We start from the raw sequence: 17,415 nt of genomic DNA on the forward strand, positions 1-17,415 counted from the left end.
GAAATGGTCTTTTTTCAGATGCTGTAATTCCACAGCTCATCTTCACAGACTGAAGAGGTTTTACATTCACACTGCTATTTCTCTACATTTTTAACATAGACAACATGTCACTTTAATGACAACAGAAACCAGATCTCAGGAACTTGTCAGAAAGCAGCATTGTTTTATTGTGCAAACTTCTTGGTGTATTTGCCCTGCTAGTTACAGGAGCATGCTTTTTCTTTTTAATTAGCAGTGTATTGTCACTAGGTTGCACTTGCTAATGCAGAACTCCTACTTCCCAGCACTCCCACATGGAGCATTTTGTTACATCCCAGTCAACACAGAATAACTCTCACTGCTGACCACTTACTTCAGGCAGACACAAGACATAGAAAAGGGAATTCTGGTGGCATTTCTTGTCCCTTTCAACTAGCAGTACATATAAGTGACCACAAGAGAGCAGGAAGCAGAATGTAACAAAGGGTGCAGTTAAATTTATAAAACTTGCAACCCTTACTTTATGGAAAGAGTTTGTTTTCAATGCTGCCCAGAAGATGAAAATGGGACATGGGCTAGTTCTCAGCTGAATATAATTTATTGCACATTTTACATTTAGTATCAGAAAAAAAACAGAACATTGGTCATATGTGAAATCAAGTCCTACACCAGGAACCGGTCGCAACTGAAAAGCCTTGTTTTACTTTTAAAAGTGAACACTTAGTTGTATGAACTTGTTTTGGAGGGAGAAGTTCCTTGCAGCCTAGCTCAATTGAGTCTGGTTTTAGAAACTTAATTGTCCTGTTAAAATTACTTGCAGTAGAGCATTTAAGACCATGACTTGAGCAGAGAGAATGGCGGTCAAGAAGAAAAAGGGGTCAGGTACATGTCAGGGAGTGATTTATGGTAATAGCAGCAACGCACAGCCAAGATCCTTTGTTTCCTGTCCCTCCCATGTAAGCAATGGAGGCTGCTCTAGGATTCACTGAGAGCAGAGCTGTGACTCAGAAACAGCCTTGATTATTCCTTTTCTCTGTAATAAAAACAACACAAAACTCCCACCAAAACTTTGGCAGTGCTGACACACACAGCAATACCACATGGCTGCTGCTTCCATCTGCTGTGTCACTGGAACAGGACTAGAACTGCCCTTTCTGCTGGTGAATTACCAGCATGGCTTCCATGCAGGACAAATCCAAGAAATTTATGTTACAACTAAGCTGCATCAGAAGTGGCAGCTGAATTCAATGTTTTCAGCTCTTTACCCCATTTTGCACCTCTCCTCACTTTGGTCTGGTTTATTCATATGAACTATGCTCCTCTTTTCCCTAGAAATAAGATAAATTGCTGTCCTTCTCTCCACTTAGCTTTCCTGGTTTCCTGAACACCTTGACAGGAAAATGAATTAATAAGACAATTATTCCCAGTGTCCTTCTCTGGTAGAGCAGTGTTTGAAATGAGCAGCTGAATGGATTCACATGGAAGAGATCTGTGTCATTACAAGAAGCAAAGAACTCTGTTCCAAACATACTTGTTCTTAACAAGTGCATTTCAAATACAGAATTAGGGTGGAAAACAATCTCTGCCCTCTTTCCAACAAAAGGATTTACACAGAAAACTCCCAGGAGGTGGCCTTAACATAAAGAATTTTCACTCAGGCATGGAAAAAGGGCATGTTACCTACCTCAGTACACAAAGTAGTAAGAACAAGTCTCCTTTCTTGCCGAGTACAGAAGGCTATGTGAGACTGCACAAATGGACTGGGCCAAATTGCTGCAGGAAAAATTCAGCTGCATGATGGGTGGTGCTCAGAGCCTGCTCACACAACCTCGGCCAAAAGAACTGCACGTTCAGAGTCACATTGTTTTATTGATTACTGAGCCACAATTGAGAAGTATTGCTTTGAAGCCACCTCAGGAAGCAGGTTCTCTTATTTTTGATCCTAACACGACTGGTAGGCCACCACCTGCTATATAGATAAAAATGTCTCTGTTCAAGCTTGTAGAATCTGGGGGAAGGGTCTGCTCTCTCCACTGACCCAGGTACTGTAACAGACGTGCACACTCTCATCAGATTAGCCATCTGCATCAATTCTGTGAGCTGTTGAATGAGAAGAGTAAATGGGTACACACCACTTTCATCATCCTTACTTGAACTTCACCACTGTACCAGGAACAGACAGAAACAATTCTGGCCACTAATTAAACAATTCATTTACAACTCCACTGTACTTATGACAGATTTGTAAACTGGATAGGCTCTTCAAGTAGGGCTGTGGAAGTGATCTGGAGTTAACAGTACTGTGCCCCTTAGCCAACTGCCCGGGGCTACATGGTACCAGTAAAACATGTCAGTAGACAATTCACAAAATCATCTTGACAGGGTGAACATCTTGACATATAGATAAAATGCAGATGGGAAAAATCTGGTACAGGCCTCTAGCCTGCCTTCAGATCAGTCCCCAGTGGGCTACCTAGGGCTGTGAATTGCCCAGTAGGGATAACAGCAGCTGCTGGAAGCTGCTTTCTTTTAAACTTCAGGTTGGATATTTAAGGTCAGGTGGCATTAATAGCTGCAATGCTGCAGCTGAGCTCCTTAATGATTGGAGACATACCATAGCCACCCCAGTCCATCTCAGTAACCCCAGCTCTTCCTGAAGGAGGAAGCATGGTAGTCCTTGTTACTTACATTGCTTTGGTATCCTAAGGGCCTCATTGTCAGCTGACATCACTTGGTGCAGAACTCCTCGGAACTGATAAAGCACTTTCAAACTCTTCTCCTCACCCACACAGGGGTCGTAGAAACCCGGCAACCCAGCCTTTAAGCAGAGAAAGATAGACTGGGAAACAGTGCACAGGCTTTCACTCTTCAATGACTCTTAAAATATCATTAGTACCAGAATAAGGTGTCAGACAAAAAAAAAAAATAAAAGAAATTTTGTTGCCAATGAAATGAAAAGCTAAGAAATTATCTCCCCAGTGTCAAGAATGCTGACAACACTGAACCCAGGAAGTTTCTGGTGTACAGCCCCGAAATCTGTAACACTGTCCTATGCCATAAACACTGAGGTACAGTTTGACACTGGAAATGCCCAGAGAAACAGAAGTTCCTAGCAGTTTGTGATGCTTGTGTAGAAAGTGGCTTCTGTAAATTAACCTTGCACACTGCAGAAATACCCTGTGAGGAGAGCATACAGGTCATTCAGAACTGAGTCACACACTTGAGTTATCTCAGTATGTGCTTTGACATAAGCTACATACCTTGGATGCCTCTGTAAGGATGAGCTTAGAGTCCTTCACTAAGCACTGCAAAGGCACAGTCACATCTATTACTTTCACCTTCTCATTCTTCCTGCTGTTGTCATTAACAAACTTCCCATACCAGGCATTCACTACAATCAGACCTGCATTTCACAAGAAATCACAAATGCAATGAGCTGTTTCCCACTGACTGTTGGGCAGACATGGATGAAAAGACCATCCCAGCATCATCTTTTGCTTTCAGTGATACTTGATTCCACCTTGACTCAACCCAGACTTTTCAAGACAGAGGAACATTTATACCTGGGTGTTTGCTAGCAGTATTCCAGCACTAGGACAGAATGACTTGCCTTCAACATCACGCTGATGTGACAAACCAAGTGAATGTCACAAGCCATTTTGGAAGATTCTCATGGTAGTTGCTCACAAACATTAACACTCAGATTTCCATTATAATCTAAGAGCAAACTGTGTAGATCAGATCAGCAGAAGACATACTTCAAATTTCTCCACATGCCTATAGCACACTTCTCTTTTGAAGAGAGAAGCAGCCAGACTTGCCTACATCCTGCTCATCATCTTGTAGCCTTTCCTGAGACAATATCTGGTGTCCCTAAGTGTAGACACCAGATGAATCACAATGGAATTTTCCCAATATATGCACAAACAGCAATTATGCCATGCTTCATTAAGAGTAGAAATGAAGGAACTGCATTTCACATTTCTCCCCCTCAGCTACCCAGCCTTTTTATTGCTCCTTCCTCTATCCACATTTATGGAATAAATGGTGTTATAATCTTTACCCATTCTGGCTTCCTCTGCTTCAATTATCCTCCGGACAGACTCTTGCATCAACCTAACCTGTCATAACACAAGGGATAAAGTAAAAATTAAGCACTGTCAGACACTGAGTCCAAAAGAGATAAGCCGAGTAAAACCAGCTTCAAGAGGGATTAGTTATGAGAAAGACTTACTGCAGCTTCTGCCTCTTGCTTTTTCTGAAGGATGTCACTGGCAGTACTCTCCCTTTGCTTCTCCAGCTCTCTGGCATAAAGACATCAAAATCACATCAGGTCTACACAATGAATGGGATTCAGCCACAAAGTGGCAAATGTTTACTAATTCACCCCAATTATAGTGGCCCACAATATCACTCTAATGAGCTGGGCTTCAAGGTTCTTCCCCACCCTCCAGGGGATTTTTGTAGCTTTCTAGCAGCACTGACACTATGCCTCAGCTGGATATCCCAGCCTTTGAACCAGCCTCCCAGAAGCACTTGATCAGGACTTCCCAGCTCTGTATTACAAACAGCCTTGCCAGCTCACCTCTCCTTCTGCGCCCTGAGGTAGGGTTTGATGATTAGCCTGTGCATGGCAAAGTAGATAACTAGGGGTCCCACAGTGGCATAGAATACAGCACTGGGAAGCAGCTGATCTGTTAGGTGGACAGGGAAGAAGTAGGTCTGACTAGCCCTGTTCAACCTGGAATGAGTAAGAACATAATGACAGGTCAGAAGAAATGCAGAGTAAAGTGTTCTTGATTAAATACACAAGCAAGGTAGAGATGATTAAGTCATCTCAAAAACATAAGCGAAACTATAAACTTTGGAAGAATATTAATTTTTGAAAAGTCTTCTTGATAGTAGCATCTTCATGTCTTTACGTTTCTGCATCCTAGCATGCCCTCTGCTGGCAACAACTCAGAATTGCACTGCAGTGCACGAAGCCTTAGAAGTTAGGCATCTCTTTGTGAACTGCCATATTAACAAAGTATCCTCAATGATACTCAATAATGGCAATTCACTAACTGAAGCACACAAGTATGCACAGTGTTGCACAAATGGAATGCAATTAAATACATTTCTAATATTTTTTTTAATTCTTCCATCCACTTACTAGTAATACCCCAAACTTAAAATTGAACTTTCAGAATATTTTGATGCATCACACGATAGTCCTGTAAGAAGTGGTTCAGGCTCAGAACAACATGAGCAGAAGGCACATTTTGCTTCAGGTAGGCAAAACTTACATTACAGATGAAGGCAGCTGCAAACCCTTACACTGAAATATCAACATAGCTCTAAGTAAGAACCCCCCTCACCTGAATTTTTGAAATACAATAACATAAGTTATGATTGGCCTCTATACTCTACAGTTATAATCTTTAACTGACTTGATTTTCAAAGACACTCCTTGGGGAACACCAACACTGACAGTGGCTCCTAAAATACTGTGTCTGGAAATCTTCCTCTCCGCTCCATACTCCACAATGGTCCCAAAGAACCCTGCCCTAGAATGAGAGAACAAATACTGCTAAGACTCAGAAGACTTAAAGTTTTTCATCACAGAGTTCTCTTTAGTGTAATTCTCCAACAAGTAAAACATACAAATACATTTGTGTGGGGCACATGCTGGCTGTCAGAAGATTCATGGTGCATCTCCAAGATGAGATTAGCCCTTTTAGTTAGTAAACTAGTTAACAGATTACAGAGGCAACAAGCATGTATTTTACATTCCACTTAGAGACACAAAACTAAGCCTCCAAGACACTCATTTCAGTCAGTAAGAGATATAATTAAAGAAAAGCAGATTCCTAAAGAGTATAGATGTGCACAATTTGTGTGGAACCCAGAGACCTACAACAGCAGGAGATAACAGATTCTGAGCAATACGAATTTCCACTTGTGCACTTACTTTAGAGAACCTTTTATCCGCGTCTGATCCTCATCCTGAAACTTATGCTGGTAACTGACCATCATGAAAGAATGGGGGATTCCCAGCTGAAATACAAGAGTAAAAGCTGAGCCTTCTCCCACCTAAAATGGCATCAACATCCCCTGCATACAGCAACAGGGTTCTCACCTGCAATGCCACAGTGAAATGGCTGGTTTTTGTGTCCCGGACAACGCTGGTGTTCATGGCTGACTGGATGCCCCACCGCCACTGCAAGTACCCCATGGTGTTCTTGTCCAGGTTGCGGGCCAGAACTGTGGTGAGACCTGGGCGGATCCCACGGGATGAAAACTGCAGAGCACAGTTTGTAGTGATGAAGCTAGAAGAAATAAGCAAAGTGTCATGAGGATGTAGACCAGACTCTCCTTAACCTAGTGGTATTAAGATAGAAGACACTAACCAACAGAATGGATGCATTTTGAGTAGCACTAAAGCATTATGCAAAGTCTAAATAAGAGATACCTTTTGCAGAACAGAAAACAAATCTAGAATTAACATGAAAATGAGTTTGAGATGGTTAATATTCCACACTGAGGAACCAAACATTAAACTCTGACTATTTACCATCTTGGTGTAAGATTACGGAATATCTTCAGACCAAAGAGAGGTCCCTGAAGGTCTCCTGCTCCAAACTCCAACTGTTAAAACGCACATTGATAAGCAGTTAGAATATAGGCTTTGTCAAGAGACAGAGTACTTCATAAGCATTATTTTAATTCAGAAGCGTTTAAAACATCTGAATTAAGTTCACTTTTTTTAATATCCTCTCCTTTCTGCTAATTTCACACTCAGAATAACAAGTTTCTCTTAGCAAGATTGTCATGAGGAAAGCCATTTTTGTAGCCCTAGAGGCAACAGCACATACTTGGAAAACACAGCCCTTGGAAGGGCCCAAGAAACAACAGGTAACATTCTATCAGCACAAGCCAAGCACACCACACATGGCCAAAAAATGGGAAGAAATGAAGAAAAACTTTTGACTTGGGGAACAGGATGTACGAAGTATTGTTCTACTATCCAACACAATGTGTTTTAGTATCACTCTACAAATACTGCTACCACCTAAGTCTCCAGGAGCTCTCTTCATAGGGCAGTCAAGAAAGTTTGTCAGCACTGCTATCCCTATCTTCTGAAATGGAAGCACACAGAGGTGGAAAAAAGCTGAAGTTCCCAAGAGAAAGTAGTCTAGATAGCTAATCCAAGCAGCCTGAAACAAATTGGGTATAGTATATAACATCCAGCATTCTTACCTCTCCCCATCCCTTGGCAGACGTCACTCGTCTGAAAGCAAGATTAATTGATCCACCTCCATTCCCATTCTGGGTAGAAAGGTTACCAGACAGTATTGCTGTGTCTGTGGAAGTCAGTGGTGCCTGACAAAAAGAATATACTGTTACCAATACAATCCTGATTCACATACATAATGTCTGCTCTACAAGGACACAGCCAAAACTGTAGATGACTGCAGAGAGTGTAAGCACAGCGAGACAAGTATCAGTACAGTTGCATTCTTGTCATCCACTTAACCCAGCTGTTTCAACTAGACATGCCCGTTCCAAATTCTGCAGTGAGAATACGGCAAAATGTGAAATAAATTTTATAGCAGCAGCTGCTTGTGACAGCTTTAATGAGCCCCTAAGTCCTGATCTTGAGCTGTAGTTCCTTCTAATCTCAAGAGCAGACTCAATTTCTCCAACTGTTTGGAACAAAGGAAACATTTGCCCTTTGTTTCCTTGCCTACGTCCTCAAAATTGGATGATATGTTTTCACATACAAAGTGTCCTGCATTCACAGAGAGCTAGATACCCACTTTCAATCACAATTCAGCCTCCCTACTAGCAGGGAGCATAGCAGCATACACACAAGCCATCAAATTCTGCGCCTGTGCTCACACAAATGCATGCCACACATTCAACACACAGTCCTGCTGGAACTGAGTCTCCTCCCACTCACACTGGTTAATGGACCTTCCTGTAAAGAAAGATGAGACCTGAGCAGCGTTCCACATTCTGCTGGCTTGCACTGTAGTGCCTCATGTTCTCAGACCCTGACCAAGTCAGCCACAGCACCTGCCCTCCTTACCTCAATGGACTGGGATATGTGCATTTTATTTATTTCAATCTGGGGAAAGCTGCTCCCTTGCACATCTTCATATTCTTCATCATAACGATCAAAGAGGTCAGTAGCATCTATTCCAACACTAATCGTTCCCTAAGGATAAAGGGAAACAAAGTATTAACAAGCATCCAACTTACTCAGGCTAAATGGCTAAAGCACCCTCACACATTGCTAGTTTAAAGGCTGCTTTTCAGGATTTTCTTGTTTTGCAATTACATTCTCCATTCTAAACAGCATTTTTTTTAAACACAAACATTAAAACATTTTTTCCCCAGGAGGAATCAACTTGGAACATTAGTAGGAGTGGGTTTATTTGAAAAGAGCATGATTAGATTCTCGTCTGGGTCACGTATCTTCAAGGGGCTCTGATAACACTCCCCAAAGATCTATTTCACAGCACCACCACCCAGAGAAAATGTACCATTTTCAATAACAAAACCTCTGTGCACACACAGGATTAACATCAAGCAGTTTGAATAAACACAACTCAGGGTAGGTGTAAAAACATCCTGACAGCGGAATATGGACGGAATAAATTCTTATTTCAATCTGAGTAAGAGTTTTTCCATGCTCACTCCATCCTAATAGAATTCTGAACCTTAGATTACAGAGTTTGATAGGATTCAAAACTTCCAACCATGTATCTGCTGTGAAAATTCCTGCTGTTTATTTTGTGATTGCTTGCATAGCAGAAAAAGTATTTTAAACACAGAAAGGTGTGATTATTTCCAGAACTCTGGAATAAGGGCTGAATCCTAATTTTTTCTTTTAGAATTTATTTTTGATTTAAAATTCAACAACTTTCCAATTACACTCATTTCCTGTTTAAGGAAACAAATGACAAATTACTACAATTTATGCAGAAAATTACTTTTCAGGAGCAACTTCCAACATCACCTTCAAGGGATCTGCTCTCCAAATGTTACAACTTCTTCAGTTCCAGCCTCTCCTGTGCTGTGCAGTTCCTTGACATGGCCAACGTAACAGTGGAGCAAAGCAAGGCTGCCAAATGCCTCAGAAGCTGCACAACCCTGCACTGCTGCTCCAGATGCTTACAGAGCACACTGAGAAGAGCCAAAGCAAGCAAGAAGGGCCAGCTTGACTCCAGGAGATTCCAATAAATGCACTCCAGACTGACTGATCAAACATTTAAACACAGGTGAATGCACCTCTTAACAAAACAGAACTACTCCTCTTTTTCTTGAGCTGTTCACTTCAGAAATATATGAAGCCCAAGATCTTTCACAACAGCTGCACAAGAAGGTTTTCTGCTTGGTGCTGCATTCAGCATAGAACCTCTGCCAGACTGCAACTCTGCATTACAAATTCAGAGTAATTTAAACAAAGGTTTTCAAACTAAATAGTAACCATGTTGAACTTGAATGAAATCTTGCAACTTCTTTTATCACAACTATGAACTGCAAAACACTTCTCTCAGTGAAAATAGAGAAGTCAAAAGGAAAACACCTGAATCTATGCATGAAAATCTACAAAACCAATTCAGATGAAAGCAGCACCTCAGCTGCCCCAACCCTGCCCTCTGCAGCAGGATTTCTGTTCAGTTGCCTTTTGGTGAAGGGAGCAGACTCCACAAGGTATTTTCCCTCCTGCCAAACAGGTGAAGTCACCTTCAGAGACCTATAGGTCCTGGCAAGGAAATTGGCTCATGCACAAGCACAGGAAAAGCAGCAGATGGCAATGTTAAAAATATTCCCAGAGAACGATAGCACCCCCTATGGCACCGGATAATAGAGAGGAGCACTGCTCCTCACAGCTTCCCATCAGCCACCTGCTCAGGCCATTAAATAAAAGGAAAAACCTTCTCAAAGTGAGAGCAGCAGGGAGAAGCTGCAAAGCTCTGCTCAGAAGTGTGATCTGGCAGCACCTTTTGAAGTTACCTACATTTAACATCCCTGTAAACATGAAACAGTTGTTAATGATGAAATTAATAGATGTGCCAGAGAAGAATGTATCCTTCCTCATCTTTTTTTCCTGGAAGATGATCATCTTCCTTCTGGAAGTGACACACAGAACCTGGCTGGGCCCTGAGGAATCTACATTTCTTAGATGTCGACCTTCTGCAGCAGGAAAATAATGGGATTTATTGCTCTAAACAGGAAGCAGTTCTCAAATCAAGTAATGAACTTTTCAACCCTTCTGCACAGCTTTGAAAACAAAAACAAAACTCTAAAAGCAAATAATAGGCTCAATTTGAAACCTGCCAAATTGCCTACATCTGGTTATTGCTCAACATTTCTGGTTAAAATGCTTTACTTTGCTGAAACCATTTTATAGAACTGACAAAATGTTTGAAATTTTAAGATAACTTGTGTTCATGTATGAAGTGATCACAGCTGTGCTACCTAATTCCACAGGAACATTGCCTGGAGAGACATTTCTATAGGCTGCCAATCAGCAGTTGCTGTAAACACCCAGATGGCTAATTTTATCACAGGACACAGAGACCAAGGCTTGCAATGTACTTTTTTTTTTTTTTTTTTTTTACTGCTCACAGACACAGTAAAATACCCAGATAAAAATGTTAAACTCCTGAAGTCACAGTGAAGCACTACACAGAGATAACCGTGCCCCTCTGTGTCAGTATCCTCCTGACCACAATCACTCTCATCTCTATTAGAGATATTTGGACTTGCCCTATTTTGTGGCATTCAGAAATCCTTTCTTGGATAGAATATGTCAACAGATATTTACTTATCACCTTATGCTTAGCCACCCTTTCAGTACAAATGAGTTCCTAATATCTGTACACGACTCACAACAGCCTGGTGATCTGCATTACTCAATTTGCTTTGCTAAGACCAGCACAGATTCAAAGTCTGCACCAAGGAGTACCTCAAAACATGACAGGTCTTCTCAGATAGATATTTTTCTGATTCAATCCTAAACTCACACTTCTGTCCCCTAAGAAAACACTGTGACTATAATGACTATAAACTACTGACTGCAAAGACCACAGCAACCTTCCAAACCAGCACTAGTAGTAATTAATCTTTGTTGGGTTACACGAGCTATGCTGCAACAATGTAAAGGCCCATGTATGAAATTGGTGACAGAGGACCTCTTCTTTCAAGGACATCAGAACAGTACCACCACCTGTGCTTAGGATGCAGAATCTCTGTACTTCCACCAAGCATTTGCAAGTAAAACAGAATTCAATGTCTCACTACAGTTTTGTTTGTTTGAAGACAGAGGAAGTTTATTTACCTATGTAAATGTCTGCACAGCTACCTCAGGGTGGAGAGAGGAAGATTAAGGCCCCCCACCATGGGCCATTCCTACCCTGCATGGAAAGAAAAGGCTTCCAACAGAGGTTTCAAAAAACAGGCACAAAATGGTTTCTGACAGTTTAAGAAAAAAGGAGAAAGATACAGATAAGAGGTAGACTAAAGTATAAGTATACTAGGTGAGTGCCAAAGCAATTCTTTGATAGTATTGCTCACTGCATGAGAATCAAGATTTTTGATTCAACAAGCTTCAAAACCTCAGTCGGGGTAATCCTGACAAAGACTTGGGCTGCCTGCACATTTATCAACCAAGAGCCTGCTAGGCCATTAGCATTCTAACCTACTGGAGTATTCCAGTCACAGCAGGTGACAGATGTCAATCATCATTTCCCCATCTCCCTGCCATTCCAATGTTACAATGAGAACATCATCCTTAACACAGATCATTCCTAAACAGCCAAGATTCAGCAGTGAGGTGGGTCATTTAGGGTCGATTTATTGCTGCTCAAGCAGACAGAGATGAGGATGGAATGCTCAATGATTCTCATTTTAAGAACGTGATTTAGCTTTTTTTAAACAGGAACTAACTGTGAAGCAGGCAAGACCCCAATCTTGTTCATGTTGATTTTGCTCACTGCACTGCAAGCATTCCACAGTGAGAAGGAACAGTTATCTATCCAGCTGGTTTAGTAACTGTCTCAGATTTTTTCTTTTCAAGGCCGCATCTGAATCTCTCTCCACATTGTTGTGACACTAGAGCAATATTGAAGGGAAAAGTTGTCAGGTAACTGCAAGAATTTTCATTTTATTTGGAATATTTGGATAGAATTCAAAACAACTTCAGTGTTAGGAATGCTTTCCTAAAAATGTTGAAAGATACTTTTGCTCTATAATGTTTAAACAGAAAAGAAAAAATGGAAAAAATATTGCTGAAAAATTTAGTTGTTTTCCCTACATTTTCCAGATAAACTGCACATTCAAGGAGTAGCTCATTAACTGTGAATACCTAAGGGGTTATTTACTATAACCCTTCATTGAGGCTCATCACCCTTGCATTCCCAAACCCTTAAGAACTCAGTGTTGAGACTGGCATGAAGTCTTTACTTACCTTCGGATTAGTTCTCTGCTGCAGTCTTCTCTCTTCCCTCTCTCTCTGCAAACGCTCAAATTCCTCTCTGATTTCTGCTGGAGTTCTCTTCCTTTCCACAACCTGTTCAAAAAGAAATTTAAATACTAGGTGTTTCACTGCTGATGGAACTGAGGTCCACTGATACTCTAACACTAATACACTGTCCCTGCTGCTCTGTTTACCCTACATGTTTCAGGGAATTAGAGTTTTAAAGAGGCATGGCTCTAATTAAGGACAGAAGAACTACTGGATTTCAATTTTCAAAAATGTTTGAGTTTGCAATAAGCAGATCAGAAATATCTGTTATGTACTCCTACTGTTCCACATTTCTTGCAACTAACTCCAAACTTGATCTCGGTACTGGCTTGGCCCAATACAGTATGATTTTACAGCAAGCAGCATGATGTAATTGACTAAGGCTGGCAGAGGCTAGCAAGAGGACTTAAATAACTGGAAGGACCAGGAATGGACAGATTCATTTTTGTAACACTTCAGAGCTGCAACTTACACCCCATGCTTCCTCCAACACACACAGACTTCAGATGAAAAAGATGAGATTAAGTGGGGATATTGATGTGTTTGTCCCAGCCAAACATATTGCCTGTTATGACAATATCCTAGCAGGGAACTCTGAATGACATGTTTTTTGGTCTCTGGTAAAAAACATCAACAACAAAAAGCAAGTACTCTGAAAAACCACTGTGTTGCTCCAGGGGTGGAGGTAGGGAGAGAAAACAAAAAAGACAAAACAAAAGTGCTTTCTAGCAGTATAACATTATAATGGGATGGAGAGTACTGCAACAATAGTGGAATGGCAAAGTCTCCGGCTACAGCAAATGAGAACAAGCCCAAATGCAGCAGCCACAAATGCAGAAATGAAGGGTAAGAGCTGCTTACCTCTGGAAAGCCTCAGGTACACAGATCTCCAGCAAGAGATCCGCTCACCTCCACAGCCAACTCTTAAATGGCTCCTGTCTCCATCCCTTCTGGTCACTCAGGTGCACTGCATGTACCTGAGCTCCATAGGATTGGCCCTGCCTTCCCACCAGGTGCTCAATCACTGCTTCAGACTGTGACTTGTATTTCTGCTACAAGCAGATGAGTTTTTTTTTTTTTATTTTAAACTATCAAGGGGTCAGTGCAGCTCAATACAGCAAGAATTTCAGACAAACTTGGATATAACCAATCCCACCAGCCATAAGGTATGGAATTTCTCTCACCTCCCATCCTTCCATCTCCAGTCCTCTCCTCCCATATATGTCATAGATGGCCCTGGTCTGTGGATCACTAAGCACTACAAATTAAAATCAAAAAAAGAATGAGAACTTGATCTTCTTAAATCATAGGCCGACAAAACAGTGTTATTTAGAATTCAGGCAGATTCTGGAAACTCATTCTACAGAGAAGTGAGGGAGATAGCAACAAGATTGTTTATAATACATAGATGATAAGACCAGGACTTCTTCATTGCAGAACTTACAATACATTGCTCCTCTGATTTACAGGACAGAAAAATGAAACAAAGCACTATTAATTATCAGCAATATTATATAATATAGTGTGACAATATTTATTTGTATTTTAAAGAGCATAAAGACAAACCCTGCCTAGAAAACCCCTAGAAAGTTCTGGAAAACTCATAGACTTCTGCTGACCTTCATAAGCTTGGTGAACCAGGTTAAACAGCCGCTCAGCCTGCAATTTCAGCTCTGGGTCTCTGTGCTTGTCTGGATGGTACAGCATACACAGCCGGCGGTAGGCAGCTTTTAACTCTTCCTGAGAGGCCTACAAAAAGCAATGAAAATAAATTAAAATACAACTAAGAATAATGAAAAAGACCATTTTCAAAATCAGCCTTGAAAGAGAAATCTAACAGCTATTACATCCCATTACGTACATAAGTTTAAGAATAGACTTAAGCTTCACAGTAGGACACAGCTTTCATATAAGTCAGCAAAGCATTCAGTTATGCAATCTGTATTTTCAGTTATTTATAAGGTGGGTAATGCTAAAATGGGATGAAAAGTACCATGATAATAGTGGGGTGGCAAAGTTTTTAACTACAGCAAACAAGAACAAACCCAAATGCAAAAACAAAGGAAAAGAGCTACATACTCTTGGAAGGCCTCAATAACAAAGGGTTCTCCAGCAGGAGAAGCTCTCACCTCCACAGCCAACCCTTAAATGAGGACTAGGAAGGAGAAGACCCTGGCTCCACCCCTTCCTGTTGCTCAGGTACATTGCATACACCTGGGCTCCCCTGGCCTGGCCCTGCCTTCCCACCAGGTGCTCCATCACTGCTTTAGGCCATGACTTTGCATTTCAGTGACAGCATTACAAGCAATCACTTCACCCTACACTCCATTCCTAGGGATACTCTATTGTGCTGTGAGAATAGAAGGCACCTCACCTCCCCTCAAAAATTCACTCAGCTGCCACAGATGGATGAGCAGAACAGTAAGTCACTAAACGCATCAACAAAACAAATGTGTCCTTCAGCAAGAGGAATTTCAGGTGGCACCTGGCCTCATTCCAAAGACATAGATGGAGATTTTGGATGGCTCTTTCAGAATCAATGGAATAATAAAGCAGACACCTTCCTTTATCACTTCCAGGAGACAATCTCAGAGCAGAATCACTTTTAGACCAGAGGAAACTTGGTAGCCTCCCCTTTCTCACTCTCACTTCATTCCTTGTATTTCAGCACTATTTATCCCTCAAAGGGTGAGGAGTAAGTGCAGTTTCTTTTGCATCTCAAAGCTAGAAGTTTGTTTCATCTTGACAACTGTCTAGAGTAGATGATTTTCTGCACTTGTACTACTTAATGTTACATTTCTGAAGTGATACAGCAGAAGTGGACCTGATGAATTTGCTACCCCCAGGACAGTCAGGCAGCTATAGAGCAGCTGCCTTCTTTTTACTACCGTGTACTTTCTCAGACATTGAATTTAAACTAGATTGAGAAGACAGAGCTCTAAAATGACATTCCTTAATCAAATTAATGATAAATGGTTTAATGTCCTATTGATTACATAATAGAAATGAGCAATTTCATTTTTTGTAAATGCCACGTTCAATACAAGGTTAGATTGGGCCTTTCATCATCTCTGAATAGATTGGGTCACTGGTTCAATATTTCATGAGAGATAACCTCTTAGGAACCACTAAAGAAATACTGACATCATTTCAAATTGCAACGAGATACATAAGTCAGTAATAACCATATGTAAGTTACATTTTTATCACCAGAATTCTAGACAAAATTAAGAGGTGTGTCACCTCCTTGTTGGATTTAAATGCCTTAATTTAGTGTTTCACACTTGGCACGTTTGTACTGGATTGAAATCCATAGAAGATTAAGCATACATACACACTGGAGATGTGCTGCTCAGTAGGTTTGTTCTCCTTACCACGGCTGCAAAGCTCAGTGATTAACTATGATACTGAGCCCAGCCGCCCCACCACACAAAACTGGCTCAGCATACAGCAGTGTTGCCTCATTGCACACCACTGCTATGCAGGATAGCACTACAGAACTCAATTAGCAAGGAGATAATTAACAAAGCAACTACCCTCATCTGGAATTACTCTCACAAAGATCCTTTTAACTCGGCTTACAGTTCCCTGCTGTACTCAACTTGAATTTTCGTTAGCCGCTGCAGAGCTGAAAGCGTGGCCAAGTTAACCTTTAAGCCTTCCCTGTTCACCCCCAGGCAGTCGCAGCGCCTGCACGCGTCCTACCTCACTCTCTTAACCTTTGCATCTGCACCTTGATGGCATTTGGGAGAGTGATTTACAAGGCTGCTGGCTGATGTAACAGTCTGACCCACAGACTCTTAACCATGCTCGTGTTTGAGCTGCACAGCACTCTTCAAAAAAGAACATTTTTCTCTTCTGCACAGTACTGCAGAGCTCTGTGTTACAGGCAGATTGTTTCCTTCAGAAACACGAACGGCTTCCATAAACAAGACACAGAAGGCCACCCCAGGGCCAGAAGCACTGACGTCAATTCCCAAGCTAATTTTTTCAGAACCACGGGATGAAATCGCTTCTCTGTCTCAAACTCCTACCGTTCGAGGCAGCGGTAGCTCGATAAAAGCTTTCCTCACCTCCGCCTGTTAACTGAGGTCTGAGCGGCGCGGTCCGTGCACACGCACTGCCCCTGAGCCCAGCGGCAGCACAGCAGCGTTCTGAGCTCCTGCCGCTCCCGCCGGCGCCGCGCACCAGCCGACGCGGGGCCGCACTTCGAAAAGGAAGCTGGAGAGCAGCCTTTTATCAGTTTAACCCGAGCACACCTGGTTCACGCAGCTCTGACTCGAGCCGGCACGAAGAACCAGGAAGGCGGAGGGCACACGGGCAGTGAGGCAGGTCGGGCTCAGGCCGTCACGAACCCCGGGGGCGCATCCGTCCCAACGCGCTGCTCTCAGCGCACCGTCGCCTCGCCGTCCCGCCTCACGCTCAGCCCACAGCGCGCGGCTCCGAGGCCGATTTTGTACCGATCCGTGCCGGCGCTACGGCGCGATGAGAGCAGCTGGAGCCGCCCTCCCTCCGTCGCGCCCGGCCGCCCGCGGTGCCGCCCGGAGCCCCGCACGAGGCCGCGCTCCCCCCGCCCGCCCGCCCCGCGGCGCCGCTCACGGCCACGGGCGCTCGGGCCCCGCCGCCCGCCGGGTCGCTGTCAGCCGCGCCGCGGCCCGCGCCAAAGGCGAGGTCGGGCACGGGGGGTCCCGGCCCCTTCGCGACGCCGCGCGGCCCGGCCGCCGCGCTCACCTCTCGCCGCACGTTGAGCAGCGCGTAGTAGTCCTCGTTGTCCGGCGCCTCTTCGCCCAAGGCCGCCGCCATTTCCCGACCTCTCACCCCGCGCCGGGCGGAGCGACGCGACGCGCCGCGCCGTCCCGACAGCGCCCCCCTGCGGCCCGGAGGAGCGGAGCGGGGCGCCCGACTGCTGCGCGTGC

At 43.0% G+C, this 17,415-nt stretch overlaps 1 protein-coding gene across 2 annotated transcripts; it reads right to left on the reverse strand.

The window, feature by feature from the left end:
• Positions 1-1,828: 1,828 nt before the first annotated feature.
• Positions 1,829-17,379, reverse strand: DNAJC11 (DnaJ heat shock protein family (Hsp40) member C11). 2 transcript variants are annotated; one of them, XM_031613291.2, is made up of 16 exons: positions 17,231-17,379; positions 14,119-14,248; positions 13,684-13,757; positions 12,443-12,544; positions 8,054-8,182; positions 7,222-7,344; positions 6,536-6,609; positions 6,101-6,290; positions 5,933-6,018; positions 5,412-5,528; positions 4,565-4,720; positions 4,214-4,283; positions 4,043-4,100; positions 3,240-3,382; positions 2,668-2,797; positions 1,829-2,079 (listed from the first exon to the last, which is right to left on the reverse strand). In XM_031613291.2, exons 1-16 carry the CDS (start codon positions 17,300-17,302, stop codon positions 2,054-2,056), a joined length of 1,680 nt encoding a protein of 559 aa, XP_031469151.1. In that variant the 5' UTR covers positions 17,303-17,379; the 3' UTR covers positions 1,829-2,053. The 2 variants fall into 2 exon arrangements, with proteins under 2 accessions (XP_031469151.1, XP_031469152.1); XM_031613292.2 differs by lacking the exon at positions 17,231-17,379 and adding an exon at positions 14,579-14,670.
• Positions 17,380-17,415: the final 36 nt, after the last annotated feature.

This window comes from Phasianus colchicus, chromosome 22, assembly GCF_987193195.1.
Source record: "Phasianus colchicus chromosome 22, bPhaCol1.hap1.1, whole genome shotgun sequence".
Taxonomy (NCBI): domain Eukaryota; kingdom Metazoa; phylum Chordata; class Aves; order Galliformes; family Phasianidae; genus Phasianus; species Phasianus colchicus.

Excerpts from the sequence above, each read along its gene's own strand:
- DNAJC11 (XM_031613291.2), bottom strand. The coding sequence starts at position 17,302 with ATGGCGGCGGCCTTGGGCGAAGAGGCGCCGGACAACGAGGACTACTAC. Across the intron at positions 6,291-6,535 it reads CGTAATCTTACACCAAGATG|CTTCATCACTACAAACTGTG; the intron begins GTAAATAGTCAG and ends TATTTCTTCTAG. Across the intron at positions 3,383-4,042 it reads AGCAGAGGAAGCCAGAATGG|GTCTGATTGTAGTGAATGCC; the intron begins GTAAAGATTATA and ends TGTGAAATGCAG.